This window comes from Nymphalis io, chromosome 10 (assembly GCF_905147045.1).
Source record: "Nymphalis io chromosome 10, ilAglIoxx1.1, whole genome shotgun sequence".
NCBI lineage: Eukaryota > Metazoa > Arthropoda > Insecta > Lepidoptera > Nymphalidae > Nymphalis > Nymphalis io.
This window is the reverse complement of record NC_065897.1, coordinates 2,906,833-2,924,089: the sequence shown is the minus strand read 5'-3', so window position 1 is coordinate 2,924,089 and position 17,257 is coordinate 2,906,833. Positions and strand designations below refer to the sequence as shown.

The 17,257-nt window shown below is 35.9% G+C and overlaps 2 protein-coding genes across 3 annotated transcripts; one reads left to right on the top strand and one right to left on the bottom strand.

Moving 5' to 3' along the window:
• The first annotated feature begins 2,525 nt into the window (after positions 1 to 2,525).
• LOC126771199 (glutamate receptor ionotropic, kainate glr-3-like) lies at positions 2,526 to 10,035 on the top strand. Its single transcript, XM_050490954.1, has 10 exons — positions 2,526 to 2,607; positions 5,091 to 5,251; positions 5,678 to 5,983; positions 6,070 to 6,185; positions 6,523 to 6,690; positions 8,340 to 8,569; positions 8,643 to 8,851; positions 9,269 to 9,391; positions 9,523 to 9,671; positions 9,795 to 10,035. The coding sequence occupies exons 1-10, from the start codon at positions 2,526 to 2,528 to the stop codon at positions 10,033 to 10,035; spliced, it is 1,785 nt and encodes a 594-aa protein (XP_050346911.1).
• Positions 10,036 to 10,197: 162 nt separating this feature from the next.
• On the bottom strand, positions 10,198 to 14,308 carry LOC126771320 (5-hydroxytryptamine receptor 3C-like). 2 transcript variants are annotated; one of them, XM_050491163.1, is made up of 6 exons: positions 14,252 to 14,308; positions 13,427 to 13,617; positions 11,551 to 11,868; positions 11,214 to 11,467; positions 10,777 to 10,984; positions 10,198 to 10,688 (listed from the first exon to the last, which is right to left on the bottom strand). In XM_050491163.1, exons 1-6 carry the CDS (start codon positions 14,301 to 14,303, stop codon positions 10,578 to 10,580), a joined length of 1,134 nt encoding a protein of 377 aa, XP_050347120.1. In that variant the 5' UTR covers positions 14,304 to 14,308; the 3' UTR covers positions 10,198 to 10,577. The 2 variants fall into 2 exon arrangements, with proteins under 2 accessions (XP_050347120.1, XP_050347119.1); XM_050491162.1 differs by having other exon boundaries at positions 10,199 to 10,688; positions 13,427 to 13,620; positions 14,252 to 14,304.
• Positions 14,309 to 17,257: the final 2,949 nt, after the last annotated feature.

Below are 17,257 nucleotides of genomic sequence, written 5' to 3'. Positions count from 1 at the left end.
TAAAAAATTGTATATTCTGTTATTTATCTACGCAACAGAAACAATTAATACCGTATATATACATATACGTATTTGTAACAATCTTTACGTTAGTTTATGTTAAATAGAAAATTCCTTTATACTTTATAAATAATACTCTATATATAAATTACATGTATATCAAAATCATACTCTTGCATTTTGGATATAACGGAGTTATGTCCTTTATTATATTAGTAATAGTTAAACTGTTAAAATAAAAGGCAATGTCTTCGGACGTAGCTTGATGTGACACTGATTGTATAATACATACTTAGACCTTGGATTTCATCGGTCAATGTTTTAATTGGTTTTGCAGTTCACATTTTATATTCATAAAAACTTCTTATGAAACTAATTTTCATAAGATGAAAGATTGGATCGAACTTATGGGATCACATGTCTGTCTGTCACAGACTATTTTCTCCGAATCTACTGGACGAAAATAGTTGCAGTTTTGATGTCATATAAATATTGATATGACGATTTTGTTATTTTTATTTTATTCTGTAAATTTCATTTATATCGTAATAGAATGAAACCATCTCTGTAAGACTCATCTCGAGTTTGACTCGAAATGAAAATTATCTTTTCTACAAAAACATTTTTATTTTTGAGTGGCGGTTTATTGTGTTTTGAAAATTAAGGCTTTTGGTCTCGGTATATTTTCGAGTACTAGGAAAAAAATCGAGACACGGTCTCGAAATTACCGTGAAAACGAGAAATTCGAAAATTGGTTTCACTCATAAGTTTATTCATTTAGGCAGTTAATACAACTGTATAATATATATTAGTAAAATAAACATTTTTCATTTCATAGAAAAGCAAAGGACATTCAAAGTGTTTCAGATATATAGGTTCTGATCTTATTGCAAAATTAACCCATTAGAAAAAGCTCTCTCTATTGCGACTTGCCATGTAACCGATTTAAAAAAGAATGGTTATTTAGTAGATTTTTGAGTAGATTAGTATTTTCACTAAATCAATTTCAAGAAAGCCGTTTTAAAACCTATTTTGAAAAATATTTTTTTAACATACATACATTATTCATTGTTTATGTGTTGGAAAAATAAAGTTATTATATAAATACTAACGGATCTTATCTATATACATAGAATACGCTATATTTTTTTTCGATAGGCCGCTATAATTTTCAAATTATTGAAAATAACTAAATTGTCTATAGTTTCATCTTAGTATCTTTGATTAGTCATCATGTAAATGAACAAGACATGTATATTTGGCAATAAAACAATTAGATCAATATATGATCGTAATATAGAAAAGTGTAATATATCGTGATAATGCGCACTGTCTGTGTTATGGAAATGAGACTGAATAACTCGGCGGTACAACGGATATTATCGATTAATAACCGGTTTATACTCACAAAACTAACATCATGCAAAATAACACATTTTGTTAAGAACATTCTTGCAAACTGAAACACCATGTTCCAATTTCAACTGAAGTTACCGCAGTATTTGGCAGTAAGTATGGGAATACAAATAATAACCCGAATAATAAGTTGAATTATCTTGTAAAATAGCCTAACCAGTTGGAAAATACAATTTTAAATAATGTTTGAAAACGTTGTCTCGTAATATTGTCGACTCACACAAAAAAAAACACATTAATAAAAAGTGATCGAATTGAGTGCAAACGAAACATCATTAGGTAAAAACGGTACACATCCCCATGAAAATTCTCAATGAAATTTTAATAAACCTGAGGTTTAATTTCCGAAATATATAATGTATATGTAAAATAGACTTCACACAAGCATATGTATCCCTGAGCAGGAGCATAATAATATGAAGAAGTATCGCTGTTCGATGGTAGAAGAATTTGCAAGGACTTGCGCCAATATATATTTTAATTCGTAAACTCGTAAAAGGTACGTCTACTATAAATTATTTATTAAAAGTAATATGAAGCTCGTAGTCATGCGTAATTATTAGTACTTTAGACAATTTTCATAAGTAGTTTGGTTAAACATGTTTGATTTGCAATCATCAGAACAGTATAATGCGACAGGTAATAGCTGTACTAACAGTTGGCTCTAATCATAATCAATTGTGGTTAAGGTTTATGCCTTATTATGTTAACTTATTTTATTTTTAAAATTAAGATATTTAAATGTTATTTTTTTAATTCATTTGTTTTGTTTTTTTGATAGTTTTCAAATTATTAATCTGTGCCAATATCCAAACTTCGGGCTAATCTGTTCAGGTAACTACTGAGGATATATTTACAGAAAAAACGTGATAGAATAAATAACATCAATTTTCATTCCTATTTTGTGCCTAGCAAGAATATAATTTTGTTTTAAATGCTAATGAGTATAAGAAACAATACGCATTGTGCCCGTGGAATATAATTTATTTTCAAATATCGAATAATTTAATAAAATGTCTGCACAATAACTTCGCCTTAAACGTTCCTCATAAATACTCGTACTACGCTCCATCGTCAAACTCTCTGTTCTAATTGAAGTCTTCGTAAAAATGGACTTCCTTAGATTTATAATTTCGTACTTCGTTTCAAAAAATCTTACATTTTTGACTGCCTTCCTGTGCTGGAAGCCAGGTAAGAATAAGAAGAATAATAATAAAAATGTTTATCTGTATTAATACGTTTTTTCCAATATTCAAATAATACACAACACGAGTAAAAATCTGATGAACTGCTATTTTCATTTAGTTTTTGGTCTTACTGTCACATTATAATTGGGAATTTCACGACAAATATTAATTTTATAAATTCCAAATACCATATAGAAATATCACTAAAGTAATATTAATGTAAAATAAGGTCTAATGATCAATTTTAAATCCTAGATCTAGTATGTAGAGTTCAGGACATAATGAGTGACATCCCAAGAATACCTGGACGACTTTACTGGCAATTTTTGTCACAGTATTGATTACTTAATCTCCTTCTAAGCCACATTTATAAGTAAGACTAGTCTCGATTATGCATTATTACTCTTTATGGATGTTAATGTTATAATCGCATATAGCAAAGATGCTACTCATATGTATCTGACGTACTGTAAAACATTTAGATATTATTCCACCGATACAAAGATAATCCCATAAACAATTATTATGTTTTTTAATTAGTTAGGTATAGTTTTAATAAATATATATCTACGTGAACAAAGCATTGTTTCCAATCCAACCTCTTCTTCTAATCAGGATGAGGAATTATTCTCTCTAATTCCTGCTTCCCCCTTCCTTCTTAAGTCCACGCGGGCTGGTTCTCGATGTCACCGCCTAACTGTGACATCAATTCCATCACGAACAAAGAAATTTGGCAACTCCTTTCTTTGTCGCACTTCCAAAAAATGGAATTCCTTACCAGCTCACGTATTCCCCTCCTCTTACAACCCGGGTTCCTTCAAACGAGGCGTGAAGAGGCATCTTGCGGGCCGGCAAGGCGAAGGCGGCTAGTGCAGAACGTTTTTCCCGTCTGTACTGGCCGTCGTCGCGTTTGGACTCTACTACCACTTACCATCAGGTGGAGTAGAGTCATTTGCCCTCCCGGCGATATAAAAAAAAAAAAAAAAAGGTTGTGATCTGCACATCGCTATTAGACCCGTATTAGCGTCCCTTAGGGGTAAGACCGATTCGTATGCCGTGACGGTAAACGGCATGTCATCTCTCCGCCGCCACTCTACACACGTATGTGTTCTTGGTAGGTATAGTATATACTTCATTGCTATATATTAATCCAAAAATAAGAAAAATATGTTTTATTAACGCAAATCTTGTTGTCATTTAGTTTACTTCATATATATTTATTGTAGTCTAAGTAAAAAATATTTCAATTTATATGTTTTCACACTGCAAATCGTCTCGTGAAGGTCACATTTCGAAAATGTACGTAATACGTAATCAAACTTTTCAAAGAGCAATGCACTTTGCTGTGTATAATTTACTTGAAGTCAACACTTCGTATTTAAAACGCAAACAAAAGACGACATACGAGTTGTGATACAAACAGAAACAATGGCAGGCTTAAGCGTTTAGATAATATAATGAAAACAATGCTTGAACTAAGCTGAATTTAAAATAGGTTCCGATTTGATACTGAAGTGAAAATTTGAATGATTTTAAGAAGTTACGTCGTTTTTCTTTCATTGCTAGCCCAGGCTTATAAGAACGTCTCATAATGCCTCTTCATTATTATTTAAGTTTAATAGAAAACGATTTAAATAAATAAGGAACACAGTAAATAATGTTATAAATCATTTTCAGCGTATTATTGTACACTAATCTCACACTAAAGGTTAGGTAATAAAAATAATAATGTCCTCCAGACCGATTTCGGCCAAGGCGGCCAATCTCAAGAGACATTAGCCAACTACACAGGTGCACTCTCTATCCCCTAACTCTCATAATCCGATGGGACGACAATCCGACACGACCGGAAAGAGTCCAGGCGCAGGACAAACGGCTATATGTGCTTTCCGAGGCACGGGACTGCACACACTTCCAACTTCCATTCTCCGGGCTGCTACTGAAAAATTTTTGACAGAAAAACCCAATAACTTTTTATTGGTCCGACCTGGGAATTGAACCCAGGTCCTCCGGGTCTGCAGCCTTACATCACGCCACAGACCAACGATGCAGTCATCAAAGGTTAGGTACTCGTAGTAAGTACAGCTAGGCCAGTTTAAGACGTTTTTGCACCGTCCGCACCAAATTTGTGTGACTAAATAATTGTAATGTAGGGAACTACGAAGACATTTTAGTTTTAAATTTATTTTTTGAAATATCGAAATTGATGGCTATTGAAATAATGTTTAATTAAAGAAAACCAATAATTGAATAAGTATATCAAGTAGAATTAATAAAAAGAGAGTTTCCTTAATAAAATAAGCATATTTTTCTTATTATTATAACAATATATAACAAAGGAATATATAGTACTTGAGCGACGCACCCACAAGGGAGTAGAGAGCGTCACAGTGTTGCCGCCCCGGCTGTTAATTTATTTTATAAAAACTTTCTCGAATTATTTACAGCTTTGACTAATAATACACTAATTTTAAAATGACATTGCAGATCATGTGAACAAACTGGCGCAGTTTGGTCGTGAGGCAGGTGTGAGGCTGCGCATCTATCAGGACTTTCAGCAGCTACCCGATTTGCCTCCATATCGCACATTTAGAGAGGGAATGTTACTCGACACCCTTTGTGATAATGCGACACTCGTGTTAGACAAAGTGGGACAAATTCTAAAAATTTTGTTTTAAGTTAAAATATTAATTATTTGATTGCATGATCGCTACTATAATTCAATATTTATATTACAAGTCTTGTTTTTATGTATAGAACTCGCAAATCTAAGGAACTAGTACCTATGTGGTTAGGTATATTATATATTAGGTTTTCATCAATAGACAGTTTTATAGACGATGTAGATTTAGTTACATCATTTCTATTTATAAATATGATATTATATATCTTATGATAATGGGCGGCCAATGGTTTCATCAGCTTTCCAAGTATTACTGCCTTCTGACTCCTGACTCCGGCCATTTCTTCGCAGTAAAAAAACTACTTTTATTGTCCCGACCCAAGATTGTGAAATTATTAGGTAGCGCCTAGACAAAAAAACATTAACTTTTTTTATAATATTTCTTTTCCAGGCGTCAGAAAACCGTGCTTTCAATTTGCGTCATTCCTGGCTCCTGATTGATGATTCTCCGCATAACTTTAGTAATGTGGAGCAAGTTTTAGAGAATACTATCATCCTCCCCGATGGAGACTTGACGTGGGCCTCGGCAGACGCGATGTTCGATGTGTACCGAGTGAAACTTGGTGAACAGCTTGTGGTATCTAATCTTGGACTTCCAAAAAGCCAAAAAGAGCTTCAGCAACTATGGCTTAAGTTACCAACTGCTGTTACAAGAAGAAAAGATTTAAAAAACGTTTATTTGAATTCGGCTACCATTGTAAGCACATTACCTATTTATTCAATTATCTAATAAAATGGTCTTCAATTCCTCCAATTGAGCGTCTTCTTGTTTTTTGCTTACAGATCAGCCAGCCTCAATACTTCAAAGGATGGTCGGATTTAACAAATCGACAGATCGATACATTCCCAAAATTGACGTACCCGTTGCTTATGCTGTGTGGTGAAGATTTACATTTCAGGTTCGCAACATTTAACAGTATGTGGTGACGACATCTTAAAATTTTCTAAATAATAAATTTTCAAGCTTCTTGGTATCGCAAAACTGTCGTCACACTAACTTATGATAATTGCAACAACGAGCGTTATGTCAGACAGTAATCGAACATAGTAAAGCACGAAGGGATGCTATTTTCATGTACTTCATTGGTGCTTAGAATTTATCTTCTGCTCGGCGGTAAAGGAAAACATCGTGAAATTGTAAAAACCCGTTTTGGAGCAGCAATGTGAAGCAGCAGTAAGATATTTACAAGCTGTTACTCTTGATTGTGTTAATGTTTAATAAAAATGTTATTAAAGGTTTAATTTAAAACAAGTGGACTTGTACGGTGAAGAGCATAACGGCACGTTCAACGGTCTGGTGGGGCGCATGCAGCGCGGTGAGCTCGAAGTCGGCGTCACCTCCATATTCATGCGCGCTGATCGCTGGCGAGTTCTGCACTACTGTGCTGAGACCGTGGAGTTGAAGCGAGTTTTTAATATACGTAGCTTTTTGTCTAAAGATTTTTCGTGAATCATATCTCCGTTTAATTGACTTTACGGAGGAGAAGATAAGTTCCATTACATGGGATTAGAAATAATTTCGAACTAGCTGTGCCCGCGGTTTCACCCGCGTATAACTTAAAACATTCCCTTAGAGCAGATTTATAACATTTCAGTATATACAACATTTTAGTTTTATTCTCGTGGGATATTAGTATTTATTTTGTTTTTGCCGCACCCAGATCTAGATAGGGCAACATACAATTGGAATCTTACATGAGAAAAACATCATTTCCTTAAATCTATTCAGGCATACTTGAATGTCTTTCCCTGTGCTTTATTTATTGTATCTGCAAACGATACCTTCACAGGAAATTGTGTCCTTTTTAAACTAAAACATAAATCTGTTTTTTTAATAAGTACTCATTATCAACTAACCAACTAAGTGGTTAATTTTTCGCCCTGAGAATTGGAATTACGATTCAAAAAGGAAATGCTGCTTACATTCTTGCCACCATTCCACGCGGTCACGATTTGTATTATTTTTTAACTATTTTTAATTTTTATTTATATATATTTAAGGCTTTACTTCACTTGTGAAACTGACTGACTAAGCATAAATTTAACCAAGCCATGAAAAAAATATATATGCGGCTACGAAACGAAATACCTACATAACCTATAAACTTTAATTTACAAAGTTATTTACAAACTGAAAATAAATACGTATGTATGTATGAATATTTTCAAACAACCTACACAACTACCCGCTGTAATAATATTTCAAAACTATCAAAAGTACTAAAAATTGTCTATGATCTTATCTCGATATCTTTCATAAGAATTAATATTTTATAACTCCTTGTTATAAAATATAAATAATTTTTCTTCTCTTCCTCCTCTAATGTTTTTATTTTTTTTATTTATACTCCTAAAGTTTTTTTGAGGAGAAGGTTTGGAGCTTATTCCACCACGCTGCTCCAATGCGGGTTGATAGAATTCACATGTGGCAGAATTTCAGTGAAATTAGACACATGCAGGTTTCCTCACGATGTTTTCCTTCACCGTAAAGCACGAGATGAATTATAATCACAAATTAAGCACATGAAAATTCAGTGGTGCTTGCCCGGGTTTGAACCCACGATCATCGGTTAAGATTCACGCGTTCTTACCACAGGGCCATCTCGGCAGTTCGGCAACCTTCTCCTCAAAAAGAGGAGAGGAGACCTTTAGCCCAGCAGTGGGACATTCACAGGCTGTTACGGATACGGATACGGATCGTAAAGTTATCGAGACAAAAACCAGATTAATTAATTATGTTTACAAACAATCGAGGTCTGTCACTAGGGATTTTTTGTAAAACCGTTATGTTTTGTTTTTATAACGGACAAGCTTTTGGTGTTTACTACATTTTCTTTCCGCGAAAACCACATCTCCTTTTGAATATAATTCATGCTTCATATATGCTATGTTTTTGTTTATTTGTTGAGATGAGAAGATGAACGTAAAATTGACAGAAAAAAGGTTTAAAAACAGATCTCTTCAAATAATCTCATTGTCTGTTTTAATTTAAAAAATGTTGGTTCTTAAATATTTTAATTAATATTTTTCTCAAAGTAGTAATGTATTTCCAGGGGCGCTTTTTTGTTTCGTCAGCCGTCTCGCTCGGCGGTGTCGAACGTGTTCGCGCTGCCATTTAGCCGCGGGGTGTGGGCAGCGTCGGCGGCGGTGTTCGCGGGCGCGGGCGCACTGCTGGCGCTGTTCGGAAGCGTTGCGCGGTGGTGTCGCGCGCCCGACCGCGCCGCACTCAGGCTTACAGTCACGGAGAGCTTTACGTATGCGATTGGCACCATATGCCAGCAAGGTCCGGTCGTATTTTATTCATTTCTACCTTAACATGATCGTGTAACCTTGAACTTATTTTTTTTCTTTTGCAGGTTCAGATTTATCTCCTCAACTGTGGTCCATCCGACTGCTTATGTTTTGTACGCTCCTAGCTTCTCTCTTCGCGTTTACATCGTACTCAGCAAAGATTGTAGCGATCTTGCAGGCTCCCAGCAATGCGTTACGCAAAATAGATGATCTCACTCACTCGCCCATGGACCTCGGCGTGCAAGAAACTACTTACAAAAGAGTTTATTTTGCTGTTAGTTAATAACTTTTATAGTTAATATATGAAAAATTATATTTCATAATATAAATAATGAATCTTTGAGATTACGTATATGACGAGCCGGTTGGCGTGGTTGGTAGTATACTTGCCTTTCACGTCGAACGTTGTGGGTTCGATTTCCATCCAGGACAGACATTTGTGTGCATGAACATGTCTGTTTGTCCTGAGTCTGGGTGTAATTATCTATATAAGTATGTATTTACAATAGAAAAGTAGTATATGTAGTATATCAGTTGTCTGGTTTCCATAGCACAAGCTTTGTACAAGCTTAATTTGGGATCACATGGCCGTGTGTGAAAAATGTCCCGGGATATTATTATTATTATTATTGAGGAACACAGTGGAAGTTACTTTCCAAATATGGAATGATTACTTTTGTTTATTAAATAGGAAAGCAAGGACCCGGCGACACAAATGCTGTATAGACGCAAGTTGCTGCCACTGGGCGAGCGCGCCTACCTAAGCGTTGTGGACGGCATCGCGCGCGTGCGCTCGGGACTATTTGCATTTCAGGTTTAACGAATCTTTCATTTTAAATTAAAAAAAATTAGATGCCGTCAATTTTAAAGGGTAAAAAAAAATAAAAACCTAAAAGATTGTACTAAATATTGAATATGTGTTGTACATATAGTTTATAATTGCAGGTAGAACAGAGCTCGGGCTATGACATTATTAGCAAGACATACACGGAGCGTGAAAAGTGCGGCTTAAAGGAGATCAAGGCGTTCACGCTGCCCATGGTGGCTGTACCCGTGCGCAAGCACTCAGGGTACAGGGACCTACTCGGCGCTAGGTATCACTGATCCTATTTTACAATATTAATAAGAATATATTCCAATCATTTGCATTTCTTATGTACCCGGATCCGATTTTATCCGGAAACTTAATTCAAACTGATCGTCGTAGGCACTTTCAGACTGCGGTGGCAGCGTGAGGTGGGCCTGATGGACCGCTTCCGCCGTGTGTGGATGTGCGCGCGTCCAAAGTGCGATGCGGGGCGCGGTGGCTTCGTGAGTGTGGGGCTAGTGGATGTTCTCCCGGCTGCGCACGCGCTGCTCGTCGGAGCACTGCTCGCCGTTGCGCTGCTAGCTCTCGAGAAGTTACTACGCCGACGAGGAGCCGTTCAGCGCTCAAGAGCCTTAACTCATGTTACATAATGGTGACGTATCAAGCACGCTAATGTAATAGTGTTTGATCGCTTGCTTTATATTGATCTTAGAAATAGAATTTGAGATTTATTTTAATTAAAACATTTATTTAGTAATATTGTATTTTTTTATTAAATTCTATGTAACATACTATACTATTGTAATATACTATTTAATGAAAATAGGTACGGTTTTTAACAAACACATAAAAAATATACAATCAATCATACATTTTTGTACCTAAACGAAAAATCATTGGACATCATTAACTGAAGTATATGTTGTATGTATGTTTCCAGTCTCCTTAAAGAACAGATAACTAAAATGTTTTGATTGTTAATTTTATTTATTAAATGGATAAGTAAGATTTTCTCAAAATCCCTTTAAAAAAAAGCATAATATTGCAGGGACTAACTGTGGACCAGAAAAATATCTCCAATATTTATACTTTACTCCTTTTCATGTTCAACTGAACGAAACAAGCAACACATATTTTGCTAGTCTTGTATGCGATAAGATAAGCTTAGACTGACTCTAGGCGCAGGAAGTGGTCAGAACGTAAAGCACGCGACGACAAAGAGAGTCAGTAGTATGGTGCTGAGCAGCACATGGTCCAACAGCTGCGCCGCCGCCGCCCATGCGCTCCACTCCGCATTGCTACCCTAAAAGATAACGTTATGTCATTCTTTATATATTATTCTTCGAAAAATTTAATTCGAAGGTGTAAAAGTGAAATCAAGGGAAGCCCACCTCCGGTGGTCCGAGCTTGCAAAAGGTGGAGGTGGCGGTAACGAGAGCGCGCAAAGCGTGCGGCGGAGGTGCGGAGCAGCGCGCCACGCGCAGTACCAGCGCCGCGCCTGCTGCCGCCGCCGCGCTGCACGTGCACACCGCGCACATGAGTGACATGGCGAGTGGCGCCGACGACGCGCCCGGAAGGCGTGCCAGCGCCGCGATCAACCTGCGCCGTCAAATAGAACCATTGACATTAAATTACTCTCTTATATACTGTATCTCTCACTAGATTTACGTAGTTTATGGTAAACTGATTGTATTTCATAAATAAATAATTAAAATAAATAAATATTCTTAGAATAAATTACATCTAAGGCTCGTCTCTATGTTACGATATGTACGGAAGCCCATAGGTAGTGTTCAATTATCTAGAAACTTTTCTATAATCAACCAACCACAAGGCAGCGGTGAGTGCTGCAGTCGCACAGAGCGCAGGCCTCGAAGCGGGAGGCAGTAACATAGCGGCAATCAGCAGCACTATACATGCGTACAGCACCGCCCTTGTCGCAAGTGCATGTGCGGGCGCTCGCCTGCGCAGGGTCAGCTTCCACAGTAGCACTTGTTGCTCTTCGTCCAATCGCTGCCATGTCATATCTGTGCTTCTCACTGATATTAGTTCCCAAGTTCCTGACTCGAATACCATCGCGTGCTAAACAATAATGATATACAACGTTATTATTTATACACCAAATAGATATAAAATAAATTCAGTATATAATATTCGTGCCTAACCTCCATATCACTGGATGTTAAATTCAGTTCATCGGTAGTGTGCGACCTGGAACCAAACTTGTAGATAATCTCTTGCACATCCCTAGGCCAGGCGTCGAGAGTGAGAGTGAGAGGAGAAACAAGGTCGAGACGCACGACCCAGGAGACGCGTCCATCGCTGGTGAGTCTTGCCCGCAGCCCCACGTCGCCGCCGATGCCACCAACGGTGGCTGCACTTAACACCCCCACGTCAGGCAGCCACAAGCGTTCTGCTGACACCAAAGCGTTATCACAGCCCCAACTGCTCGCATTCCAAGAAAGACGTTTGTCTTCCCAACTCTGCAAAATAAAAACATTCTTTAAGAAATCGAACATAGTATATGTCTGAGGATAGTGCTATCAATATATTTAAAATTTCAAATCGCTTTGACAACTTCCGCGAAGTATTAAAAATCCAATAAATAAAATACCAACACTAGTTAATAATTACACGAAACAATTTGGATTCGATTACGCTTCTAAATATAAATAATATCCTGAGACATCCTGGGATATTATTCACACACGGCCATCTGATCTTAAACTAAGCATAGCTTGTACTATGGAAACCAGAGAACTGATATACTACATATACTATTTTTCTTTTGTAAATACATACTTATATAGATAATTACACCCAGACTCAGGACAAACAGACATGTTCATGAGCACAAATGTCTGTCCTGGGTCGAACTCGAACCCACAACCTTCGGCGTGAAAGGCCGAATGAAAGTTTAGCAATAGAATAAGTCGTACCTACTAAGTATCCTTACAAAACGATCACCATTCGTTTGATCATCGATGATGAATTATCATCACCTTTCGTTTTCGGGTACGAAACAGAATTCAGATTTGACCATACGTCAAAAAATATTCCTTATATATATCAAGCAGACATTTATTTGTAACCAATAAGGAAATACATAAACTGATATAATAATAATAATATCCTGGGACATTTTTCACACACGGCCATCTGATCCCAAATTAAGCTTGTACAAAGCTTGTGCTATGGAAACCAGACAACTGATATACTACATATACTAGTCTTCTTTTGTAATTATATACTTATATAGATAATTACACCCAGACTCAGGACAAACAGACATGTTGTGTGCACACAAATGTCTGTCCTGGGTGGGAATCGAACCCACAACCTTCGGCGTGTAAGGCAAGTATCTACCAAACACGCCAACCGGCTATTATTGATTATACACAACAGCGTTTATCGCTGACATCAATAACAGCCCATATAATGTGTTACATTTATTTATTCAAAGGTTTTTCTCATACTTTTAAGATATACAAGAATTGCACACAGTACAGTACAGTAACAGCCTGTTAATGTCCCACTGCTGGGCTAAGGCCTCCTCTCCCTTTTGAGGAGAAGGTTTGGAGCTTATTCCACCACACTGCTCCAATGCAGGTTGGTAGAATACACATGTGGCATAATTTTAATGAAATTAGACACATGCAGGTTTCCTCTCGATGTTTTCCTTCACCGTCATGCAAGAGATGAATTATAAGCACAAATTAAGCACATGAAAATCAGTGGTGCTTGCCCGGGTTTGAACCCACAATCATCGGTTAAGATTCACGCGTTCTAACCACTAGGCCATCTCGGCTTTTAAGAATTGCACAAGAAACATATAATTTTCCGTACCGTTATATATATTTTCTTTCACCGCCGAGCGTGACATAAATATAATAACCAATAAACACGTCATTGCTTCAGTGATGATTGCAAGGATATTTACCCGGTATTTTTATTCAAGATTTCGTATTCTTTCCTCTGGTCTATCATGCACGTGATACGTATATATAAATTGGAAGTGTTCGATTCATACGATTTACATACCAAATACAATGCGGCCAACAATCTGACAGTAGAGGCTTTCTCGTCGATGGTAGCATGTTGTACATCGAGTGCAGCCTTCACGTGTATAGGCGAGACAAGAAACGCGCCACGGTCGTATTCAGCCAGCAGCAGGTCCACTTGAGTTGATATCGACGTCACATTATCACACACGCACGTAACTCTTCTTTCGCCTACTAATTCAATGATAAAATAAATAACTTTCTTGGAACTTGGCACAACGGCTTACTGAAATTTGAAAATTATCTTTAACTGTGCTTCACTATTATGCAATTATATTTCCCAACATAATATTCACGATTATTTATTTATAAAACTGATGATTTTTATTGGTTAAACGGAAATCAAGAACTACTTCATATATACGCTGTATAACACCACGCTATTACCCTAAGAAAAGGAATATATCTTAACCATATATCTCAAATAATATACACGAAGAGGCTACAGCCTGTTTCAAGTGATACCCTGTCGTTACAAATTGGCGTTATTATAAATAAAATATTATTAGCACCTGCTTGGAATTGAGATTATAACTTTTACTAAAATTATTAATTTTCTTATATAAACGTCGACCCATCAATAATAGTATCATCAATAATAGTTGATGAGTTAGCCAATTCAATCAAAAGTTCTAAAATTCTGACACCCACAAACAATTTTAGTTATAATTACAATTCCAATGGTGACAAAGCAATTGACGTTTCGCAGCTTTAGCTTGAGATAAAAACCTAACACGATAGTAAAACACAATCTGAGCACAGCCTTTTCAATAGTATGAAAAATTATTGGTATATTAGCTTTTACCGATAATAAAGATGAGCAGTGCTATCAGCAACGATGCCGATTCGGACGCCATTTTAAACTGACTACTATTTGAAATATGGGCTTTGCGTGGATGCGTCCAATCAGCTGTAATCAACATTTATTGTGTTGAATAAATTTAATTATAATGTAAATACAAAGAAAACATTTCGTGAGTTCAGATCAACAGTAGTAAATAAATGTATCCATGGACGTAAAAAAGAAAATGAGCATAAAGTCCTATATGAGATTGCTCAATTTAATAAAAGGAGTGAAGTGCATCATGGGTATATTTCAAGTTCAAATTTAGATCAAGGGACATCAACATTTGTCTATACATCTGCATCAATTAAATACCTTTAAATATTTTTAAGAAAACGTCCTGTGTAAGAATTTTTAACCAGTTTACGCGAGAAAAATAGAGAGACGCAAAAAGTATGCAAATAATTAATTCCCTTCGCTACATTTTTTCTTTTAAGTTTGCTATTTGTAACAAAATTGTTCATATTTTTATATAATGTCATCAGCTTGTCCTATTTGTTTTCGTTTGGACACGGCGTGTTTATTCTATTCAGTTTCATCTCTTATCATACTATCTTCCGTTAGTCACTCCTTATCTGTATTATGTCACTTCAATTCGTCATCACTCATCATTACCTAATCACACCTACCTATCCATTTTTTGTTCTGCTTATTGCTTTATAGTCAAATATGGGTACCGTTAGCATCTTCTTATATAAGGGTTATTCATATCTTCGCTTCACAGATTCACACTAAAATAATAATCGATAAACCTTTCAGCTTTTCTGCTATATGTGCTACTTTCAAATTTCGTTTTACGTCGTACCTATTCATTGATTTGCGATTGAACATCACCATTCTAGGTGAAGAGAATCGGAGAAGATCACCTGACATTGCGCTTTATATATTAACATCAACTGAAAGCCTTTCGTGCGTTGCCTCTTGACCCAACTTTTGTATATATACAGGTGGAATAGTCAATTTCATAAATTGTGTTTTCCACTTCATCCACCACACCACACCACACCACAGTTATTGCACATCTGTAAGCGCCGATGCGTAGGCGCACTATCGTGCCCGCGTCCGGTGCGGCGCCACAAGGACAGGCTTATTCTCAGAGTATTTTTACATTGTATGGCTACAATTGTTACTGGTTCGTTGACAGATTACGAAAATTCAGTTCGGTAATCTATTGCAATTTAAAAATGTAATATAAACACCCGCTTACTGGTTTCGGTGCTCGCATTGACACTGTGGAATTCAATAAAAATTATATCACCGATAGAACTTCTAGTAGAGGTCCAATCATCCATTACGTTCGGACCGCTGAAATGCTTTCTACTAAAACCCTATAATGTTTTACAGGGATTTATGCAGACTTTGTAGTTACAAACAGGTACAAACCTGTGCAGACTCGTTAATTTTTCTACCACCTGCTAGTAAGAATGTGTAATAACAGAAAAAATAATTTAGATTCATAGAGATCATGTCATTTTTTACATTACCCGTGTCTGTGGGCGAAGATGACCACATACCATAAGATGGCTCATTTTCTAGCTACCATTAGTTCTACTAAAATAAATTAAAAATTATATCAAACATTAGGTATATCGTTATGGTGTGGGTTTATCTCACATCGAAAAATTATTGACTGTTTTGCGTTAATTGAAGTTTTTATTCGTGTAACTTTCTTGTATGTGTAACACTTGACCTGAGGTAGTTCAAATAATACAGGCTATATCTTACCGATAAATCGAGTTAAAATTCATACATTGCAATGATTGACAACAGAAGCCCTAGGAATAGTAGTAGTAAAAAACACATTACTAAAAAAGAACTTTATTAACATGCTCACATAATTGTGATAACAGTTTTTAATCATACTAAACAGAAAGGATACTAATAAAATGAAATCTTGCAACACGAATTTAGAAATACAAATAATAAGCAAAAAAAAACTTAAAAAATAAACTACAAAAACAAAAAATATTCCATCATTTAATTAATAAATGCCATTAATACATTATTGCTAATAACAACACAACAAAAATTGTTCTCGTTTTGTTATCATAATTTAACTTAGAAACTATTTCACACATTACGCCTACAAAAGCCCGATTTTGGTCATCATAATAAAAAAAAATTAATAACTTATAACACTGGATTGGCAAGCGAATTTTCAGCGAGACAAATTAAAAGAGTTTTTCATTGCTTGTATAATCTATGGTATTAATTATGGTTTTTGAAAATATTGCGTTTTAAACGTCAGCTAAGTTGTTATTGGAACTTTAGAAGTATTATTAAAATGGTAGGAGTAAGAGATTATCTCAATCATAATCTTATTAATATTTATGGTTCATAGTATTTCATGGATTATGTAAATCTAAGGTTTGTTTATACTTCTTCGATTGCAATACGTTAGACATTAAAGTTGTCGAAGATATTGACTGTTCTGAACGCAAGCTCATTGCGCGTACCCAAGTTAAACACAAAATACGTGGTTGATTGGAAAGTTCGCTATGAACCTTCCGCCTTGATCGAAATACGTTTACAAAATTTGATAAATACTTATTTATCAAATCAAAAAATCAAATTTAACATCTAATGCTAATCGCATCTTCAAAACCGACTCAAAGAAATCTGTCAGTTATCATTTTATTAATAGGTTAACTCAGACTGGCACTCTCTTCGTGTTGGGACTTTTTGCAAGTTCGTCAGGGTACCACCACATATTCTACCAAACAACATTAGTAAGCGCTGCTGTGTACCGTTTAGAGTTAGCCGTTATAACTACCGGCAAAAGGTACATAGCTTCTTAGATCACGACGCTAATAGCGCATTGAGGCGCATTGATGTAACTATTGGTAAATATTTCGTACGGTGCCATGGTGGTAGTAATCACTACATTCCATCAGGTGGCCTTATTTGCCAGTCTGTCTATTTATTATTAAATTTATATTATTAAATTAAAAACTAATGATGTTTATT